This window comes from Castor canadensis, chromosome 2 (genome assembly GCF_047511655.1).
Source record: "Castor canadensis chromosome 2, mCasCan1.hap1v2, whole genome shotgun sequence".
Lineage (NCBI taxonomy): Eukaryota > Metazoa > Chordata > Mammalia > Rodentia > Castoridae > Castor > Castor canadensis.
In genome coordinates, this window is record NC_133387.1 from 587,569 (window position 1) to 604,977 (window position 17,409).

General features: G+C 44.2%; 1 protein-coding gene across 2 annotated transcripts in view; it reads left to right on the forward strand.

Annotated features, from left to right (window-relative positions):
* The window catches only part of Ncapg2 (non-SMC condensin II complex subunit G2), a 66,421-nt gene extending 49,542 nt beyond the window's left edge, over positions 1-16,879 (forward strand). The window contains exons 27-29 of one of the 2 annotated variants that reach the window (XR_012443233.1): positions 536-635; positions 8,427-8,535; positions 16,166-16,879. Coding sequence is in view for 1 of the 2 variants with exons in the window: in XM_020185208.2 (XP_020040797.1) it covers positions 536-635; positions 8,427-8,478 (152 nt within the window). In the remaining variant the exon portion in view is untranslated. Of the gene's footprint in view, positions 1-535; positions 636-8,426; positions 9,394-16,165 lie in introns of those variants that run through there. The other variant, XM_020185208.2, reaches the window with a different exon arrangement.
* The last annotated feature ends 530 nt before the right edge of the window (positions 16,880-17,409 follow it).

The window sequence follows — 17,409 nt, forward strand, 5'->3', positions numbered from 1 at the left end:
GCAATGCTTCAAAATCTGTAAGTTAGAGCGTCCTTTAAGCAATCAAAAAATTTTGGATTTTGGGGTATTTCAGATAATAGATTTCTGGGCCAGAGATGCTCAATCTGTGACGTGGTGGACCCAGATTGGGCACAGAAAAGACTTCTGAGAACCCCCGAGTTGAGATGCATGGAGCCATTGAAGTGTGCAGAGGAGGGTTGTCCCCATGAAGGGGCATGAGGGTAGAAATTGTGCCGATTTTCTGGCACTGTATGGGTTCTTAGACAGGTGGATGACTGAAGTATTGGAGTTGTCATTTCTGTCTGGTGGCCTAGTGGCTGCATGGGTAAGGTCCACATGCTCTTCACTCACAGCAGATGTGCTATCACAGCATTTTTTGATCTTTACAACATCCCAGTGAGAGGGATGATTATTGTCCCACAGGCCAGCAGGGGTTAACTTGAAGGGAAGGAAGGAAATCCATCCATGTACACAGAGTATGTCTGCTTCTGTGTAGAGATGTTGAGCTCTTTGTTTCAATTCGATCTTCTCCCAGGTAAACACAGAAGTTCCAAGGTGAAGGAGACTGCAGCCACTGTGCACAGAAAGCTGAAGACATTCATGGAGATAACTCTGGAAGAAGATAGCATCGAGAGGTACAGTGTGAGAGTGGGTGTTTGGGACTGAGCTTTGGCTTTCATTTTGGCTTTTTAGAGCCAAGGGGTAGAAGCCTGGCAGTGTAAGGATAGAAACTTTTCCATTTAATGTACTTACTAATTCCGTCTGCAGAAAAAAAAACAGAACTGTCATTTGCAAAGTTTTGCTGGAGAAAAGGAAGGGCATTCACTCTCACCTCAGAGTTTTCTCAGTAGGCACTGCTTATGGTGGTTTGCTGCATATGAAACCATGGGCATTCCCTAGACACGAATGCCTGTCCATGTTGGGGTGGCCTCTGATGAGATGCATTTTCTTTTCTTTCTAGGAAGCCTGTTGCAGCCCACACTGCTGGTGACCAGTGTGGGGTCCTTTTTTCTGTCAGAGCCTCTTGTTCTTTGTGCTGTCTTTGTACACCATGCATTTTCTTGTAGATTCTGTTATGAATTATGTTTGACTTTAAGTCAGCCATAAAAAAGTGTTTTCCTGCTTTTTTATGAAAAAAGGCTCTGCACTGGGTAATGCTAGTTTTGCTACTTCTTTAGAGAAGTGTTTCCAGAATTCCAAATTGATTTTATGAATAAAGTTCCAAATTGTGACTTTTTATAGTTATTATATAGACACAGATATACTTAATGCTCATGTTATGGGGAAATTAGATTTACAAATGATTTGAGAATTGAGGTTTTTACACTTAACAGAAGGGCTGTTGAGTACATTTCAGTCCAATTACCCTAATTTTACCATTGTTAGTGAAATGGACTTTGTTAGCTTCATTGGGAACTCTCCATAAAAATGAAGTAACAAGACTTAATTTCTTTGAGATTTATTTCAGACTTTTTGGGAGTTTTTTTGGTGATGCTGGGAATTGAGCCCAGGGCTTCACAAACGCTAGACAAGTTTTCTAACACTCCTCAGCCCTTATTTCACATTTTAAAAATGTTTGATTTATTTTTTCCCAGTCATTAGTGACTTGGACATTTTGGTAGTTTTAGACTAAATATGTGATATATTAATTTAAACACACACCAGAGACAAACTACTGACACACTAGTGTGTGAATGCATTGCATGTATCAGGTGAGGCCACACAGTTTACCTTTGTGTCTAGAACAGTGGCCTCCAGCTGTGCACTTACACAGCACACTGGTGACTGTACAGTCTTTTTTGGTTGGGTCTCTTCCTGCCTGCTTGTCTTGTCCCCAGTGCCTGTCCTCCGTCATCCACAGTCTCCTTGGCATAGCCCCAATTGAAGCCCCTCTGTGAAATTCACACACAGTCCTACCTGCTTAGTGGAGGAAAGGAAGGGAGATTGGAGGACAGGTAGATAGAAGCAGATTTTCCTTGGACAGTTAATGAACTAATGTGGGAACAGTTCCAAAAAACTTCAGGAATGTTTCAAGGAAGTCAGTGACTTGAAAGCTGGAACTCCTTTGTATAGCTAAACACATGCATTTCACTGGTAGGGATAATGATGTAGGAAGTCCTTGTTACCCTTGTTGCTTTTGTAAATTACAAATAGATGAAATAATCAGAAAATTTAAATGCAAAATGTTTTAGGAAAAAGTGGGATAGATTACATCCCTCAGTAACACGGGGGAATTGGATAGAGGATGCTGAAATTCACTGATCCTCAAAGCCTTGTATGAGTGGTGTAGAATTTGCATATAATGTTCAGATATCTTCCTATATCCTTTAGATCACAGCTAGATTCTGTACAATACCAAATGCAATGTAAATGCCATGTGGTAGTGTATTGTTTACAGAATATTGAGAAGAAAAAAGTCTGTTTGGTACAGATCAGTTTTTTTTGTAATATTTTTAATCTGTGATCAGTTGAGTCCATGGGTGTGGAGCCCACAAATACAGAGGACTGACAGTAGATTGGCTAATGTTGAACAATTCTTACAATGTTAGGATAAATTAGTGGGTTTTGTTTTAAAAGACTTAATTCACAGCAAACTTTGAAATAAAGGTTCAGCGTTTCCATACATTCCTTCCCCCCACTATTGTTACCCTATACCAGAGGAGTACATTTGTTAGAATTGACACATCACCATAGCCCAGAGTCTGTGGTTTACATTAGGAGTCACTCTTGGTTCCGTACATTCTGAGGGTCTGGGAAAATGTAAGATGACACCCACTATTGTATGATACTACAAACAGAGTAGTTCCCCTGCCCTAAAAATCCTCCATGTCTATTCATCCTTCCTTCTCTCTAAATCTCAGAAGCAATAGGTTCCCATGTAGATGTCTAAGAGGGACTCATGAGACTTGGCTCTCAGACATGCAGGCTGCAGGCTGTGTGCAAGCTGGAGAGCCATAGAAGTCAGTGTCATGGCTCAGTTTGAATCCAGAGGACTGAGATAGGGAAGCCAAGGGCTCAGTGCTTGACCCAAGGCTGAAGGCTAGAGAACCTGGGGGAGCTGGCTTAAGTCCTGGAGTCAAAAGGCTTGAGGACCTAGACTTCTGATACAGAAGGACTGGAGAAGGTGTCCCAGCTCCAGAAGAGAGCAAATTTGCCTTTCCTCTGCTATTTTGTTTTATCCACGCTCTCAGTGGATTGGATTGTGTTCAGCCATGTTGGCTGAGGGCATATCTTCCTCACCTAGTCCACTGATTCAGATGCCAATCTCTTCTGGATACACCCTCACAGACATCCCCAGAAAATGTTTCACCAGCTGTATGGGCATCTCTTAGCTCAATAAAGTTGACACCGAAAATTAACCTTCACATCTACTTTCATTCTTGGCTACTTCCAAGTTTGAGGATTTGTGAATATTTATTTGTGAATAAATGTGTAGGCGTGTTTTTTGTGTGGACATGTGATTGCTGTGTTACATGGTATGAGTGTTCAGTCCTATAAGAAGCTTACCTGTGCTCCAGAGGGACTGCACGATCTTGCATTTGTATCACTTGCTCCACATGCTCACCTGTATATGGTGCTGTCAGTGTCCAGATTTTGACATTTATTATGTGTGTAGTGACATTCCCCCCCTTACTGATTTTTTTGAGACAGGGTCCCTCTATGTAGGGAAACACCAGGCTGGTATGGAACTTGCTCTGTAGTCCAGGCTGGGTCAAAGTCATGATACTCCTACATCTGGAGTGCTGGGATTACAGCCTTGTACCACCACACCCAGCTCAATGTTGTTTCAATTTGTGATTCCCTGAACACAGTGGAACATCTTTCAATACTCTTATTTGCCATCTTTTTTTTGATGAATATCTATTAATCATGTCTCTTTTCTTATAGCTAAGTTTTAAGAGATCTTTGTATGTTTTGGATAACAGTCCTTATCACATATGTTTTATAAATTTTCTCTTAGTCTATGGCTTGTCTTTTCATCCTCTTGACATTGACTTTAGTTTTTGCAATGCTGAAGATTGAACCCAGGGCCTTGTGCATGCTGTGTCAGCACTATTCCACTTGAACTATATCCCTGACCCTTTCTTCGTTTTTTGTTTTTGAGATAGGGACTCACTAACTTTATCAGGCTGGCCTCGAACTGGCCTGACTGTGCCTCCTCAGAAGCTGGTATTACAGGCATGCATCACTATGCCTGGCCATACAGTGACTTTTGAAGAGCATGATATTTTATGAATTTCCTTTATTTTGATGAAATCCAACTTAGCATTTATTCTTTCGGACTGAGCCCTTGGTGGTGTATCTAAAAAGTGATAGTTAAACCCATGGTCACCTACATTTTATCCTGTTACCTTCTAGGAGTATTATAGTTCAGCATTTGCATTTAGGTTTCTGATCCACTTTGAGTAACATGGTGTAAGGTTTGTGTCTGGATTTGGGTTTTGAATGTGGATGTCCAGTTTTCTTAGTATTGTTTGTTGAAAAGACTATCATTGCTCCATTGAATTCCTTTTGCTCCTTTGTCAACAGTTATTGACCATATTCATGTTGGTCTGTTTCTGGGTTCTCTGTTCTCTTCCATGGATCTACTTGTCTATTTTTTTTCCAGTTCCTCACTGTCTTGATCACTGTAGCTTTAGAGAGTCTTGAAGCCAGGTAACATCAGTATTCCAGTCTTGTTCTTCTTCAATATTGTGTTGGCATTCTGAGTCTTTTCCTTTCATATAGATTTAGATCAATTTGTGAATACTCACAGAATAATTTGCTGAGCTTTTGACTGGGATTCTGTTGAGTCTGTGTATCAGGCTGAGAACTGACATCTTGACAGATTGGGCCTTCCTATCCATGAACATGGGGTACCTCTGCATTTGTTTGGTTCTTCCTTGATGACTTTTATCAAAGTTTTATAGATTCCCCTTTTGTAAATCTTGTACGTGTTTTGTTAGGTTTATGCCTGAGTGTTTCATTTTTAGGAATGCTGAAGTAAGTGACATTGCATTTTTTTAATTTCAGATTTCATGTGCTTGTTTGATAGTGATTGACTTGTATATTGATCTTGAATCCAACAAATTTACTGTAGTTGCCTATTCTAGGGATTCTCTTGTTGACCTTTTTGGATTTCCTGTGCAGTCATGTCATCTGAGGATGAAGAGTTTCATTTGATTCTTGCCAATCGATAACACCTTTGTTGTTGTTTTGTTATTGCATTACCTAGTACTTCCAGCTCAATGTTCAATAGAAAGGATGAGAGGGTACATCCTTCTCTCATGCATCTCACAGTTAATATGATGTTAGCTGTAGACATTGTTTATTATGTTAAATAAGTGCCCTTTGCTGGGCATGGTGGTTCACTTTTGTAGTTCCAGCTATACATGGAGGGGCAGAGATGAGAAAATCGTGGTCCAAGGCTGCCTTGGACAAAAAATGTGAGACCCTATCTGAAAAGTATCTAAAGCGAAAGGCTAGGGACATGGCTCTAGTGGACTAAACCCTGGGTTAAAGTACTAACCCCCCCACCCCCTACCCCTACCCAAGAAAATAAGACGATGAAGCAGCAGCTCCTCTCTCTTGAGTGTTTTTCTTGTGAATGGATGTGGGATTTTGTCACATGCTCTTTGTACATCTGTTGGTATAACCGTAGATTTGGCTCTCGTTTGGTGATCCTTCCTCACATCTCTGTCTTGTAATTGGTGCATTTTGATTATTCTTGTTCAGAATGATTATTGATAAAGTTGGATTAATATCTACTGTATATGTTACTTTCTATCTTTGTTCCTTTTCTTAATCCTCCACCCTTTCCTGTGTTTTATGGTTTTAATTAAGCATTTTTTATGATCTTATTTCCTCTCTTACTAGCATATCACTTACGCTTTTTAAAAAAAAAGTTTCGTGGTTGCGTTAGTGCTTGCAGTATACATTTATAGCTAATCCAAGTCCACATCTGAGTAACACTGTATTGCTTCTCAGGTAGTGTGATCACTTTAACAGCAGAGCGGTCTTATCCCTCTTGCCTCCTGTGTCATGGCTGCTGCTCATTTCACTATACATGTGTATGTAAGCACAAATATACACAAAAGCACAGATAACTAGGGGGGTGTGTGTATACACATATAGTTGTTTTGGTGGCTCTGGGGTTTGAACCCAAAGCCTTATGCTTGCAGGCTCTCTACTGCTTAAGCTATTACGCCCACCCAACCAGATATATTTTTGCAGTTCTTATTTTGAACAAACTCTTATGTCTTAGATACATTAGGAATAAGAAAAACAAGCTTTTATTTTCCTTTTTTACTCCTTCAATGTTCTTCCTTTCTTGATGTAGATCTAGGTTCCTGACCTGTATCATTTTTCTTCTATCTGAAAAATTTTTTTAATATTTTTTTTGCAAGGCAACCCCACTGGAAACAAATTATCTCAATTTTTGTTTGAGAAATAAAAATCTTTATTTGTCCACTTTTGAAGGTTCTTTTGTGAGGTGCAGAATCATAGTTTGGAGGTTTTTTCCTCTCAACACTTTAGTATTCCACTACATTACTTATAGGACCCAAGTCTGGCTGCTCTTTGCATGACAGGCCAGTTAAGTCAAGAGACAGAATATTGAGGCCAGGAAGGCAACTGTATGAATAGACAGTTGGACGATAAGATGGAGGCTTCTTGACTAAAGTCCGTCTTGCCAGAAACCTGACTTAGGAGTGGTTTGTACAGGTGGTTGGTGAGTGGTCACCAGATGCTTTTTAGCGCTCATAATTACCCCGGGCTATTCTTCTTATTGATGAGTGTGCCCGTGTGCAGTTCCTGGCATACTGCACAAGGACAAGCTGAGAGTTCAGTAGCTATCCTCTTGCTGGTCACCAGACTTACTGTAAGAAGGAAGTTGGGCTTGAGATCTCGTCTCAGTGCTTGCCTTCACACTTTCCTCTTGTCTGCATTATCTGAGATGTCATTCTTATGTTTGCTTCTCAGTAATAAGGTATTTTCTCCCTCTGGCTTCTTTCAGAATATCTTCTGTGATTTTCTGAAGTTTAAACTGACAGGGACAGGTGTAGTTTTCGGGCCTTTATCCTGGTTGGATAAATTTGATGCATCCTGGATCTGGCTGGTGTTTGCTGTAGATTTGTGGAAATTTCAGTTCATTGTTGATTCAGATTTTTCTTTGTTCCTTTTGAAATTCTCATTGCACATGTATTACACCTTTTGCACTTGGCACACAATTCTTGGATAGTTTATTCTTGTGTTTGCCGTCTTTGTTCTCTAGTTTTGAAGATTTCTGTTGCGATGAAGCTCAGACAGTCTCTGTTTTCTGTGTCTAGTCTTTCTCAGATTCCTGCGGCTAGTCAGTGCTGCCCAGCATGGGGGCAGTGGAGGGTGGACTGAGATGCTCATGTGGGTGAGGGGCAAATGCATAGGTGAGTGGGCATGTTGGACATTCAGTTAGATAAGATGTTTTGAAGTGGATTTCACCTGTGTCTCTCCATTACCTAGTATAAGCAACAGCCCATCTAAGATGTCAGTCATGCCTCATTGGCACTAGACAGGTAGGGGCAAGAGCAGCTTGACATGAGCCTGGATCTCAGCTCTGGGCACAAGAGTCACATGACATCTGACAACTCAGAATCTTAAATATAGCAGAGGTGCCATCCAGGGTGAGAGAGTAGTATTTGTGTCTGGGGGGAATTCAGAGAGTGTCCCTGAGGAGGGAACTACTAACCAAACCATGTGTTGGAACCAAATAGTACTTACTAGATGAGAAAGAGAAAGGAGTGACCGTGACCATGGCCATACCATGTCAGATAGATGTGTTTGTGTCTGTGTTGATGCGCTGCAGGTGTCTGTGTGTGCACTGTAGGCCAGTCGTGATTCTGGGGACTGGGAGAGATGCTGTGGGGGTAATATGCCAAGTGTTTTCAGCCTGGGTAGGTGGGCTAGCCTCTGTGGACCTCAGACTCTGAAGGCAGTAGAGGCTGTTTTGGTAGTAGAGCTGGTTGGGGGGATTATGTTTGTCTCGTTTTCGGTGGAGAGAGACTCAAGCCTGTGGGTGCCAGGAGGGATGCACACGCATGCTTTCCTGTGTGTGGGGGTCTGATGAGAGGTTCAAGAAGAGTGTTTAGGGCTGGTGGAATGTCTCAGATGGTAAGAGCACCTGCCTAGCAAGTGTGAGGCCTTGAGTTCAAACCCCAGTGCCACCAAAAAATAAAACAAAAAACAAGAAGAGTGTTTAGCAGGGGCCTCTAGGGCTGACTCTCATCAATGTCGTGCCAAGGCTCCCCTGGGGGGTTCTGAGCCACTGTATATACGTGGTACACTTATGTGTTGCTGTGGTCTATTTTTAAGTGTCTGTGTGCACACCGTTCTAAATTGTACTTTTGAAAATACACATTTGGATAATTTGGCCACTTTTTCCTGTAGCTAAGTCTTCCTTTCTTTTTCAGATTCCTGTATGAATTGTCAATGAGAACCTTGGGAGAACTTCTGAACTCATGACCAAGCCACCATCTTTGGACACGTATGAAAGGGGAGAAGGACTCACAAAAGTGAAATGTGTGTGTTTTTTCCTGTGCTTTTAGTTTAATTTGTTTTTTGGCTAGGCTAAACCTGGAGGTCCCCTGAGTTTGTGAATGAAGGGGCCCAGCATGGAGCTTCCCAAAGGTGAAGACTGCAAACAGCACCAGTCCTGCCACTTGACGCACTATGCCTCGCTTGTAGCCAGCTGAGAGTGGGCAAGAAGCAGAATTGGAAGACACTGGCGAGGAGTTCATTCCCCCTGAAATGAAGAGTGTGCCACTGTGGTAGAAATAGCCTAGTAACAGGTGCTGGGACAGAGCTGGCCTGTGATACCCATTGGTGTGTTGTCTGTTTGGAACTGGCTTCTCTCTGGCCTCTCTGCAGGGCTGCCATTACTCACACAGGACCTTTGTGCAAATGAGGAAAGAGATATTTCACTGTCATCTGTTGTGCATTTGTAACATACACAGATCTACAGCTTCTAATGCAAAAAGTGTCCTTGCATAGTGGCACTTGTGCAGTGCCGTGCCTTTACATATGAACTGAGCCACCACATCCAGCAGGCAATAGCCTTCTCCCACTGAAGGTCATTATAAGCTCGGAGAGAACAAATGAATTTGAGCGTTGCTCTGAACCATACATAAAAAGGAATACAGAGCACTAATGCATAGCGCCCCAAAGACAGAATTGAGCTGAGACCTGTGCTGGAGTTAATTGCTGCCTAAAGACTGTTGTCCTTCCTGAGGACCATGGCAGGGACTGGTTGGCCTTGCTCAGTGGATGCACATGCACACACATGGCCCCTTGCCCTGCTTGACCTTTTCCTGTTGACAACTCACGATTTCTTAAAGGTTTTCCCAGTGCCAGTGTAAATAATATATTTAATACAAAGAACCCAGGTGTGTACACCCATGGTACAAAGGGAAAAAAGGACACCTTTCCAGCAAGCCTGCTTTTAATGACTTGAGAGAGAGAGAGAGAGAGAGAGATTGACTCTGTGTGTGTGTGTGTGTGTGTGTGTGTGTGTAGCTTGTAGACAAGTATAAGCAGTGATAACTGTTAAGGTTGCTTTCTTGGGTGAACCTACCTTTAAACTCACTAAAGCTCAGGTACTGTGATTGCCCAGGGTGCTGAACAATGAGGAAAGAAAAACCCAGTTGTCCATGGAGGTTCAGGCACCATGGCCCCCAGGACTGCGCAATGAGGAACGTGGAACCCAGTTGTCCGTGGAGGCTGAGCACTGCGACCCCCAGTACTGCACAGTGAGGGTCACAGAACCCAGTTGTCCATGGAGGCTGGGCAATACAACCCCCAGTGCCCTATATTGTGAGGAGTGTAGAATCCAGTCGTCTGTGGAGGCTGGACACCATGGCCCCCTGTCCCTTACACAGTGTGGAACATAGAGCCCAGCCAAATGTGGCTACCAGGACTCTCCACAGCATGGAACCTGGCACAGTGTGTCCTGGAGGTTTGCCCCTGATGCTTCCATATTTTCTTTCTGAGTGCTGTCACCATACTGGAGCAATACTGTGTTGTCTCTGTCTGTCACACCTGCCCTTTGTATGCCAGTTGGTCTCAGCACCCTGAGCTCTGACAGACCTTAGAATAAGTTGGGAATTGGTGCTGCTTAAATTTAATTCTTATTCTATCTGCAGCCCCTGAGCAAAAAAGGAAAGAATTGCTAATGCGTTGGTGCTTATTTTTTTCTAGAAAATACAGAAATGGACTGCTTACTGTAGCCAAGAGCATTTCAGGTTTTATTGGAGAGTAGTTGAGAAACAGCAGGTTTGCGGTGTCTCGTGTCTAATGTTGACATCTCACTACCTACATCTGCAGTGCAGAAATGGCTGCTTGGCCTCTCTGCTTCTATTGTATGAAGGCACCATTTGTCTTAGTTATAGGGTTTCTTCCTGTATAGCTGGTGAGTCCATCTTGCCATAGTGCACTTTCTTCAGTGGCTCTTTTTGCATCTGCATTGTAAACAGGTTTCTTAGAGTACTTCTCCATCATCCCTTTCTGATCTCCATGGAATCCATTGCCTCCTACCCCCAGGCTTAGGGGATCTGGCCACTGTCTCATATTAGTGGCTTTCCTTGAATATCTGGTCATCTTTGTTCACTGAAAGGCAGATTGACTCTGACCATGGTGGAGTTGCCAACTGAATGCAGTGTCTCCAGGTGGTGGTGGGGGAGATGTGGTGGTGTATCTGGGTCTTTTGGGCTGGTGAGATTCTTTGTAGTCCAGTCCTTGCCTGGGCAGTGTCAGCCCAGCCCCAGTGTCCCAGTGCTGAGTGGGAAGGAAGGTGCAAGCACTTGGCAATCAGCAGCATCAGCACTAACTGGTTCCCATTTCACCTCGTTTCCAGAGTCCAGTCATCTGGCAGAGCAGATACAGTGACTCATTGCATCTGCTTCCTACCTTGTAGGTGCTGTAGGGGATTTCATTTTTACCTTCACCCACTCCCAGGCCCTGGGTGGTTCTGAAGCATATCCCAGATACCACATAAAAGCAACCACAGTGTCCTTATTACACCCTCACAATTATGTAACTAACGTATTACTTATGTCAATAAACAGTGCTGACAACATTATAGTGTTCTGTACCACTTCAGCTACGACCCCACACACACACCTTTGGATTCGAGCTGGGGCCTCTCTTATCTTTGCCTGTGTTGGCATGGAGATCCTCCCGCTTCTGCCATCATGTCTGGGTTGTTCTGTTTTGAGACAGGGTGTGTATAGCCCAGGCTAGCCTGGAACACAATCCTCCTGCCTCAGCCTCCTGAGTGCTGGGATTACAGGTGTGCACCACCACACCAGGCTGAGCCTCTTCAAGTTTGCTCCTGTGGACCTTTGCAAGACCCCAGTCTCCTAAGACTGGGTTCTGTGAAATGCCCTTTGGTGTGTCCTGAGTGGAGGAGGTCAGATCTGGGTTCATATCTTGGCTTAGCCTCTTAATAGCTATGAAAGTTTTCTAAACTTTTGGAGACTCACTTTTCTCATCTCTAAATCTGAGGTGATGCTGGCAAAGGTCAAATGTGAGGCTCTGAAACAGAAGGAACAATATTTCCCACCCTTTGTTTCAGAAGATGTTTCTGCACACCCTCTGCCCTCTGCCCTCTGCACTCTGGCTGCATGATGCCTGCTGAAGTTTGCACATTATGTATGAAATGAGCACACATCCGCCAATAGTTTATGATAGCCTGATTGCTGGAGTGGTATATGGGGAGGTTAATGTAAAGTGGGAACAATGCTTGACATTCAAACTGGGATTTGGGATTATCTTTGCATTTCATTCCCCAAAGCCACTTGATCTTCAAATGTCACCTGTGGGGATCTAGAGTCCAAGTCAGATGCAAAGTATTTTAGTTTGGCTCTGCCAGTACACATCTTTTGAGTCCTCAGTTAGGACTTGACTCTTCCATTCTGTGGTCCAAGTTCTCCATTTACTCACAGTGATACTTGCCTCTCCAAAGGGAGTCCATAGTTTAATTAATGCTTGTTCAGTTCTTTATAATCCTCAGGCTGAAGTGAGGATTATAAGTGAGGATCTTAATTTCAGATGGACACAAGGAAGCCCCGTGTTACGGAAAGTCTTTCTTCTGAAATACAAATTGCAAGTCACAATATCTCTAATTGGAAGTGGCCCGAGGAGGTGAGAGCTGGTACGTCTGGGCAGAATCAGGCTGCACAGGCTGGCTCCCAGCCTAGCCCAGAGCAGAGCCAGTCAGCAAGCCCTGGCCTGGAGGAGGCTTAGTTCTGGCCAGGCCAGACTTTCTTTTGGCTTGTGTGCCTTGGGTCTAAAAGGAAGCAGGTTGGCTGGGTAGTTGGCAGGGGATGGTAGATATCCAGGAGGTGGGCACCTCTCAGATCCATTATAGATTCTCTGTTGCTTTACCAGACTGTCAGCAGGAAGTCTGTATACTACTTGCTAATTCTAGAACATTCTTGACCATGAATGTCTTCCAGCAACAGATTTATACCATTTGTTTGGAGAGTGTGGCTCCCTGTGGAAAGGTGTTGGTGGGATCGGTTGCCTCAGATCTTCTCTCCTGTGAACCTTCTTCCTTGGAAGGTGGAAGACACCACACTGATGTGAGCAGCAACAACTTGTGATGTCAGATTCTTTTGGCCACAGCCTCTTGAGCAACAGGGCAGTTAGTGTCCCTGCTGAGTGGGCCACCTCATCTCCAGTGATGTTTATGCACTGTATGAAGTGCTGGTTTCAGGAGGGTTTTAGCTTTTTTTGTTTGGTTTTTGGTTAAGATAAGGTCACACTCTGTTGCCCAGGCTGGTGTTAAACTTCTGGGTTTAAGCGATCCTTCTGCATCAGCTTTCTGAGTAGCTGGAACTCAGGTGTGCCACTGTGCTCCTGGCAGGATTTTTCCAGTAGAATCAAGGAAGGGTGAATTTGCTGAATGTGGACATAAAAGTAGGTTGCTGTGCTCTGGAGTGAGACCTGAGGATCTGGACAGGGTGCACTGTCTCCCCATAAGGCATCTGGAAAGATAGTTTAAACTTCTCAGCCTTCCTTTGTGAAGTAGGAATAGGAGTTGAAATTGACTGGCAGTAATTGGTGCTTCTGTGGGTTTGAGATATTTCTTATTATGGATCACTGATAGGTGTTTACTAATAAGGAGTCTTGAGTCTCCCTTACATAGGTTACCAGGTCTCAACTGTGTAGGTGACTGAAATGAGTAGCAACTAATCACCTCATTGGAAAGCAAGTAGCCCGCAGAGTCCATGAAAAGATGCAGATTGGGGAGCACAACCCAGACCTTGAGCACCAAGGGCCATCTCTCTTGAGTTGCTGCTGTTTGACGCAGTACCAGCCATATCCTTCTGGAATCACTCTACTTTCAGCTTACATTCCAGAGAGGAGAGGGTCTGCCTGGCCTTACTTAGGGCAAGATCCTCTGTTGACCCCTGAAACATCTTGATGGCCAAGAGTTCAATGGAAAAATCTCCACAGAGGAAATTGGGGTGCATCATCACCATTATCTCTACCAGTATTATCACCCCAGTCACCAATCACCTTCAACAGTTTTTCTCACGTCCTGCATGAGCTTGTCCTAGAAACCTAACTGAGGGTGACAGGAAATGCAGAAAGGACAACAGACTGAAGACCAAACATGCACAAAGCTAGGGCCAGGTAGGCTGTGTGCTCAGATGGAGACACACAACAGCAGCCTCCACCTCCAGCGAGTTTATTATATACAGTGGCAAAACGAGGTGGAGCAGCAGTTCTCAGGAACAGGAGGAACCTGCGACCACTTCTCTCTGAACATAAACATCTTAGGAAAAACAGCTGTACTGCATCTTGCCCACTTCTGCAGCTGGGGCTGTGCCAACTCAAGCCTGCAGTTTTTAGGCATAACTGTGTTTGCTCCCTTCTGTGGCTGGGGCTGTGCCAAACTTAAACCTGCAGTTTATGTGATACAGCTGTGCTTATGTACTCCACTCTGCACAAGTTTTATCTTCATCACTTCCACCACCACCATCACCATAGCCTATTTTCGTCATTACCTTCACTACCACCAACAGCATACCGACACTTCTGTCTCCATCACCTTCACCACCATCATAGCCCCTCATCACCACCACCTTCATTGCCATCTCCTTCATCATCACCTCTACCACCATCACAAACTATTATCACCACTACCACCATTATCAACACTTCCACGTCCATCAACACTATCACCACCACCTCCATCACTACCCTCATCAACATATCACCATTATCTTTATCAATTTTCATCCCACCATCATAACCACCCTAGTCATCACAATCATACCTGCCACTACCATAACCACTATAGTCATCATACCGCCACCATCTTCACTACCCCAGTCATCATCACCAGCACCACCAACTACCACCTTCTCCATCACTATCACTCCCACCTTCATCAACATTATCATTTCCATCACCACTGTCATTATCACCAGCACTTCTACTTCCATCACCACCTTCACTACCACCTTCACCATAACTACCCAGGTCACCACTACCATCATCACCATTGCCAGCACTTCCACTTCCATCACTTCTACCACTACCATCATCATCACCACCACCACCTACATCACCATCACTTCCACCACCATAATAATTTCCATCATTGTCACCACCTCCACCACCATTACTACTAACACAACCACTATTACTGCAACCACTTCCATTTTCATCATGATTATCACCATGATCAGAACTTCTACCTCCACCACCACCTCCTCTACCACCATTGTCATTACCATCCCCATCACCACTACCTCATCATCATCACCATGGTCACCACCACCACATTACCATCATCACTTCCACCTCCACCATGTCTAAGTCTACCACCATCATCCCTACCATCCTTACCATTTCCATCACAATTACCTTTTCCACCACCACAGCCATTACCACCATCACCACCAACACTTCCATTCCACTATAGCACCTCCACAAGTATTTCATGCTTTGCTGTGAAAAATACCTGATACGAACAACTAAAAAGGAAATACTTATTGGGTTCATGGTTTCAGTCCATGTTGCTTGACTTTGTTGCCTTTGGGACTGTGGAAAGGCAGTACTTCATGATGAACATGATGAAGTGTGTACTGGAGGAAAGTGCTCACTGCCTGACTGCGTGGCAGTGGGAATGGGGGAAAGACGGGAGAGGAGGAGGAGAGGCAGGCTGGAGTCCCTATATATCCTTCAAGAGCACAATGACCTACTTCTTACTAAGTCCCACCTCCTGAAGTTTCCACCACTTCCCAATAGCTGGGAACCAAGCTGCCAACACATGAGTTTTGGGGGGACATTTAAGATCTAACACATAACAACCATCATAATTGCCACCATCACCACTATCACCATTACAGTTACCACCAACATACTCACCACCATAATCCATAATCAACAACAGTCACAGCCACCACTCCTATCATCACCACAATCTCCATCACCACCATGACCTCATCATCGATGACTAATGCCCCCAAGGTAATCCAGACTTCCTGGCTCTGGTACTTGCTGTCTGCTGGCTGGCAAAATACTGGTGATACAGTGTGTAGCATACTAAGCCCAATTCACCAGAGTTTTGGGGTCTAGGAGCAATATTGGGGGAGCCCCTAGGATTGCACCCTATAGTCAGTGACATTTGATATTGGGCATCAGTGTTAACTGTTGGGGCAGGGCAGGGATATTTCCTCTGGTGGGGAGTGAAGCAAAGTTCACAATGGGATAAGACCTCAAGGGCTGGGACATTTTCTGGCAGCTTGCCTTTACTTAGCAGTGAAAAGCTTTGTGGGTCACAATTCTCTGTAGCAGGGATAGGACTAACTGGCTCCTGCCTTGCTAGAGTGCTCAGTAAACCTCACAGGCTGATACCTACAGGTGACTCATACCTACATTTACTGCCCAACTGGTGATATGGACTGCGGAGGGAAAAAAAGCCAATTAAAAATGACAATTCTGCCAGTTTTGACTTTCAATTACTAGAACTCAAATTTCATCATAGTTGAGCAGAACTACTATGTCATTTAGCAAGGGGAAGGTATTTGTCTAAAATGAATGAGCACATTGGTTAGCACATGTTCAAGCATCTTTGCTCTTCAATATGGAGTGTGCAAGAGCTACCTATCCACTCACTTCTGATTTGTCCTTTGTAAAGCTGTTTCAACAAGCATTTCCAACTGAAGACACCAAACACCAGGCCTTCAATGTGGGCGAGGAAAACATGTAGAATCAACTGATGCTGTCTGACAGGGGATTCATGACTGAGATTCACCTGGTATGGATGGAGCCCCTTCTGCCCCCAGGGTTTGCAGGCCAGCTCATCACTCCTCCACAGCAGTGCCAGAAAATCTGAGGCCCAGCTGTTCATTGTGAATAATTTCTGGTCCTTATTGAATACCAGCCATTCAGTCAACTCATGTAATCCAGATGATGATGAGTGCAGTAAAATCATCAGACTGCCCAAAAGTTGCAGGATGTAGAAGTGAATTCTGTGTCCAGGAGTCCCACTACTGGACTCCTCAGGCAGTCAGAAACCTGGGAAAGGGCTGTGTTGAAAAGGAGCCTCAGAGCTGGGCACCGATGACTCATGCGTAGAATCCTAGCTACTTCCTGGATGAAATCTTCAGGATTGCAGTTCGAGAGCAGCCTGGGCAAGTACTTTGTGAGACTTCATCTCTAAAATAACGAGCAAAATGGACTGGAGGTGTGTTTCAAAGCAGTAGAGTACCTGCTTTGTAAGCATGAAACCCGGAGTTCAAACTCTAGTCCCTCTTCCCCTGCCTCCCAAAACAGGGGGCCTCAGACCCTAAACACCTCTTGGAAGAGCTACCACTTGACCAAGGATTGTAATTGAGAGGGATTTCAGTAAAACTAAGTAAAATTAAGACCATGTTCAACACAGACCTGGTGTGCTGTGGGCATATATTGTGAATGTTATAATAAGATAAGTATAATAAGATATTATTAAGTGTGACAGTAAGTGAAACAATTGTATGAGTAGAAAGCACAAACCAAAGTACATGTAGGAGACCCTCCCCATCTAAAGGACTGGGGATAAGAACATGTTTGAAAGCTGTACACATGGCAAGCAGGTACATAACACATATGCCTTCGAACAGTATCCAAACATGTCCTTACACACGTGTGTGTGTGAGCAGCTGCATGTGTCGGTGGATGCTCACAGTGACCATCTGTCTGACCAGCACAGCTTTCTTTCAGACCCGAGGTCTGGGCTAACTCAGGTTGAGCTCCTGAGCCCAGCCTTGCTGTTCCTAACATTCCCCCCCGCCCGCCCCCCCCCCACCCCGTTCACTCTGCATTTCTTTGCCTTTGGTTTCTTCTGTCATTTCAGTGCAGCACAGCATCCATTTGCCCTAGTCAGAATCAGTGCTAAGCATG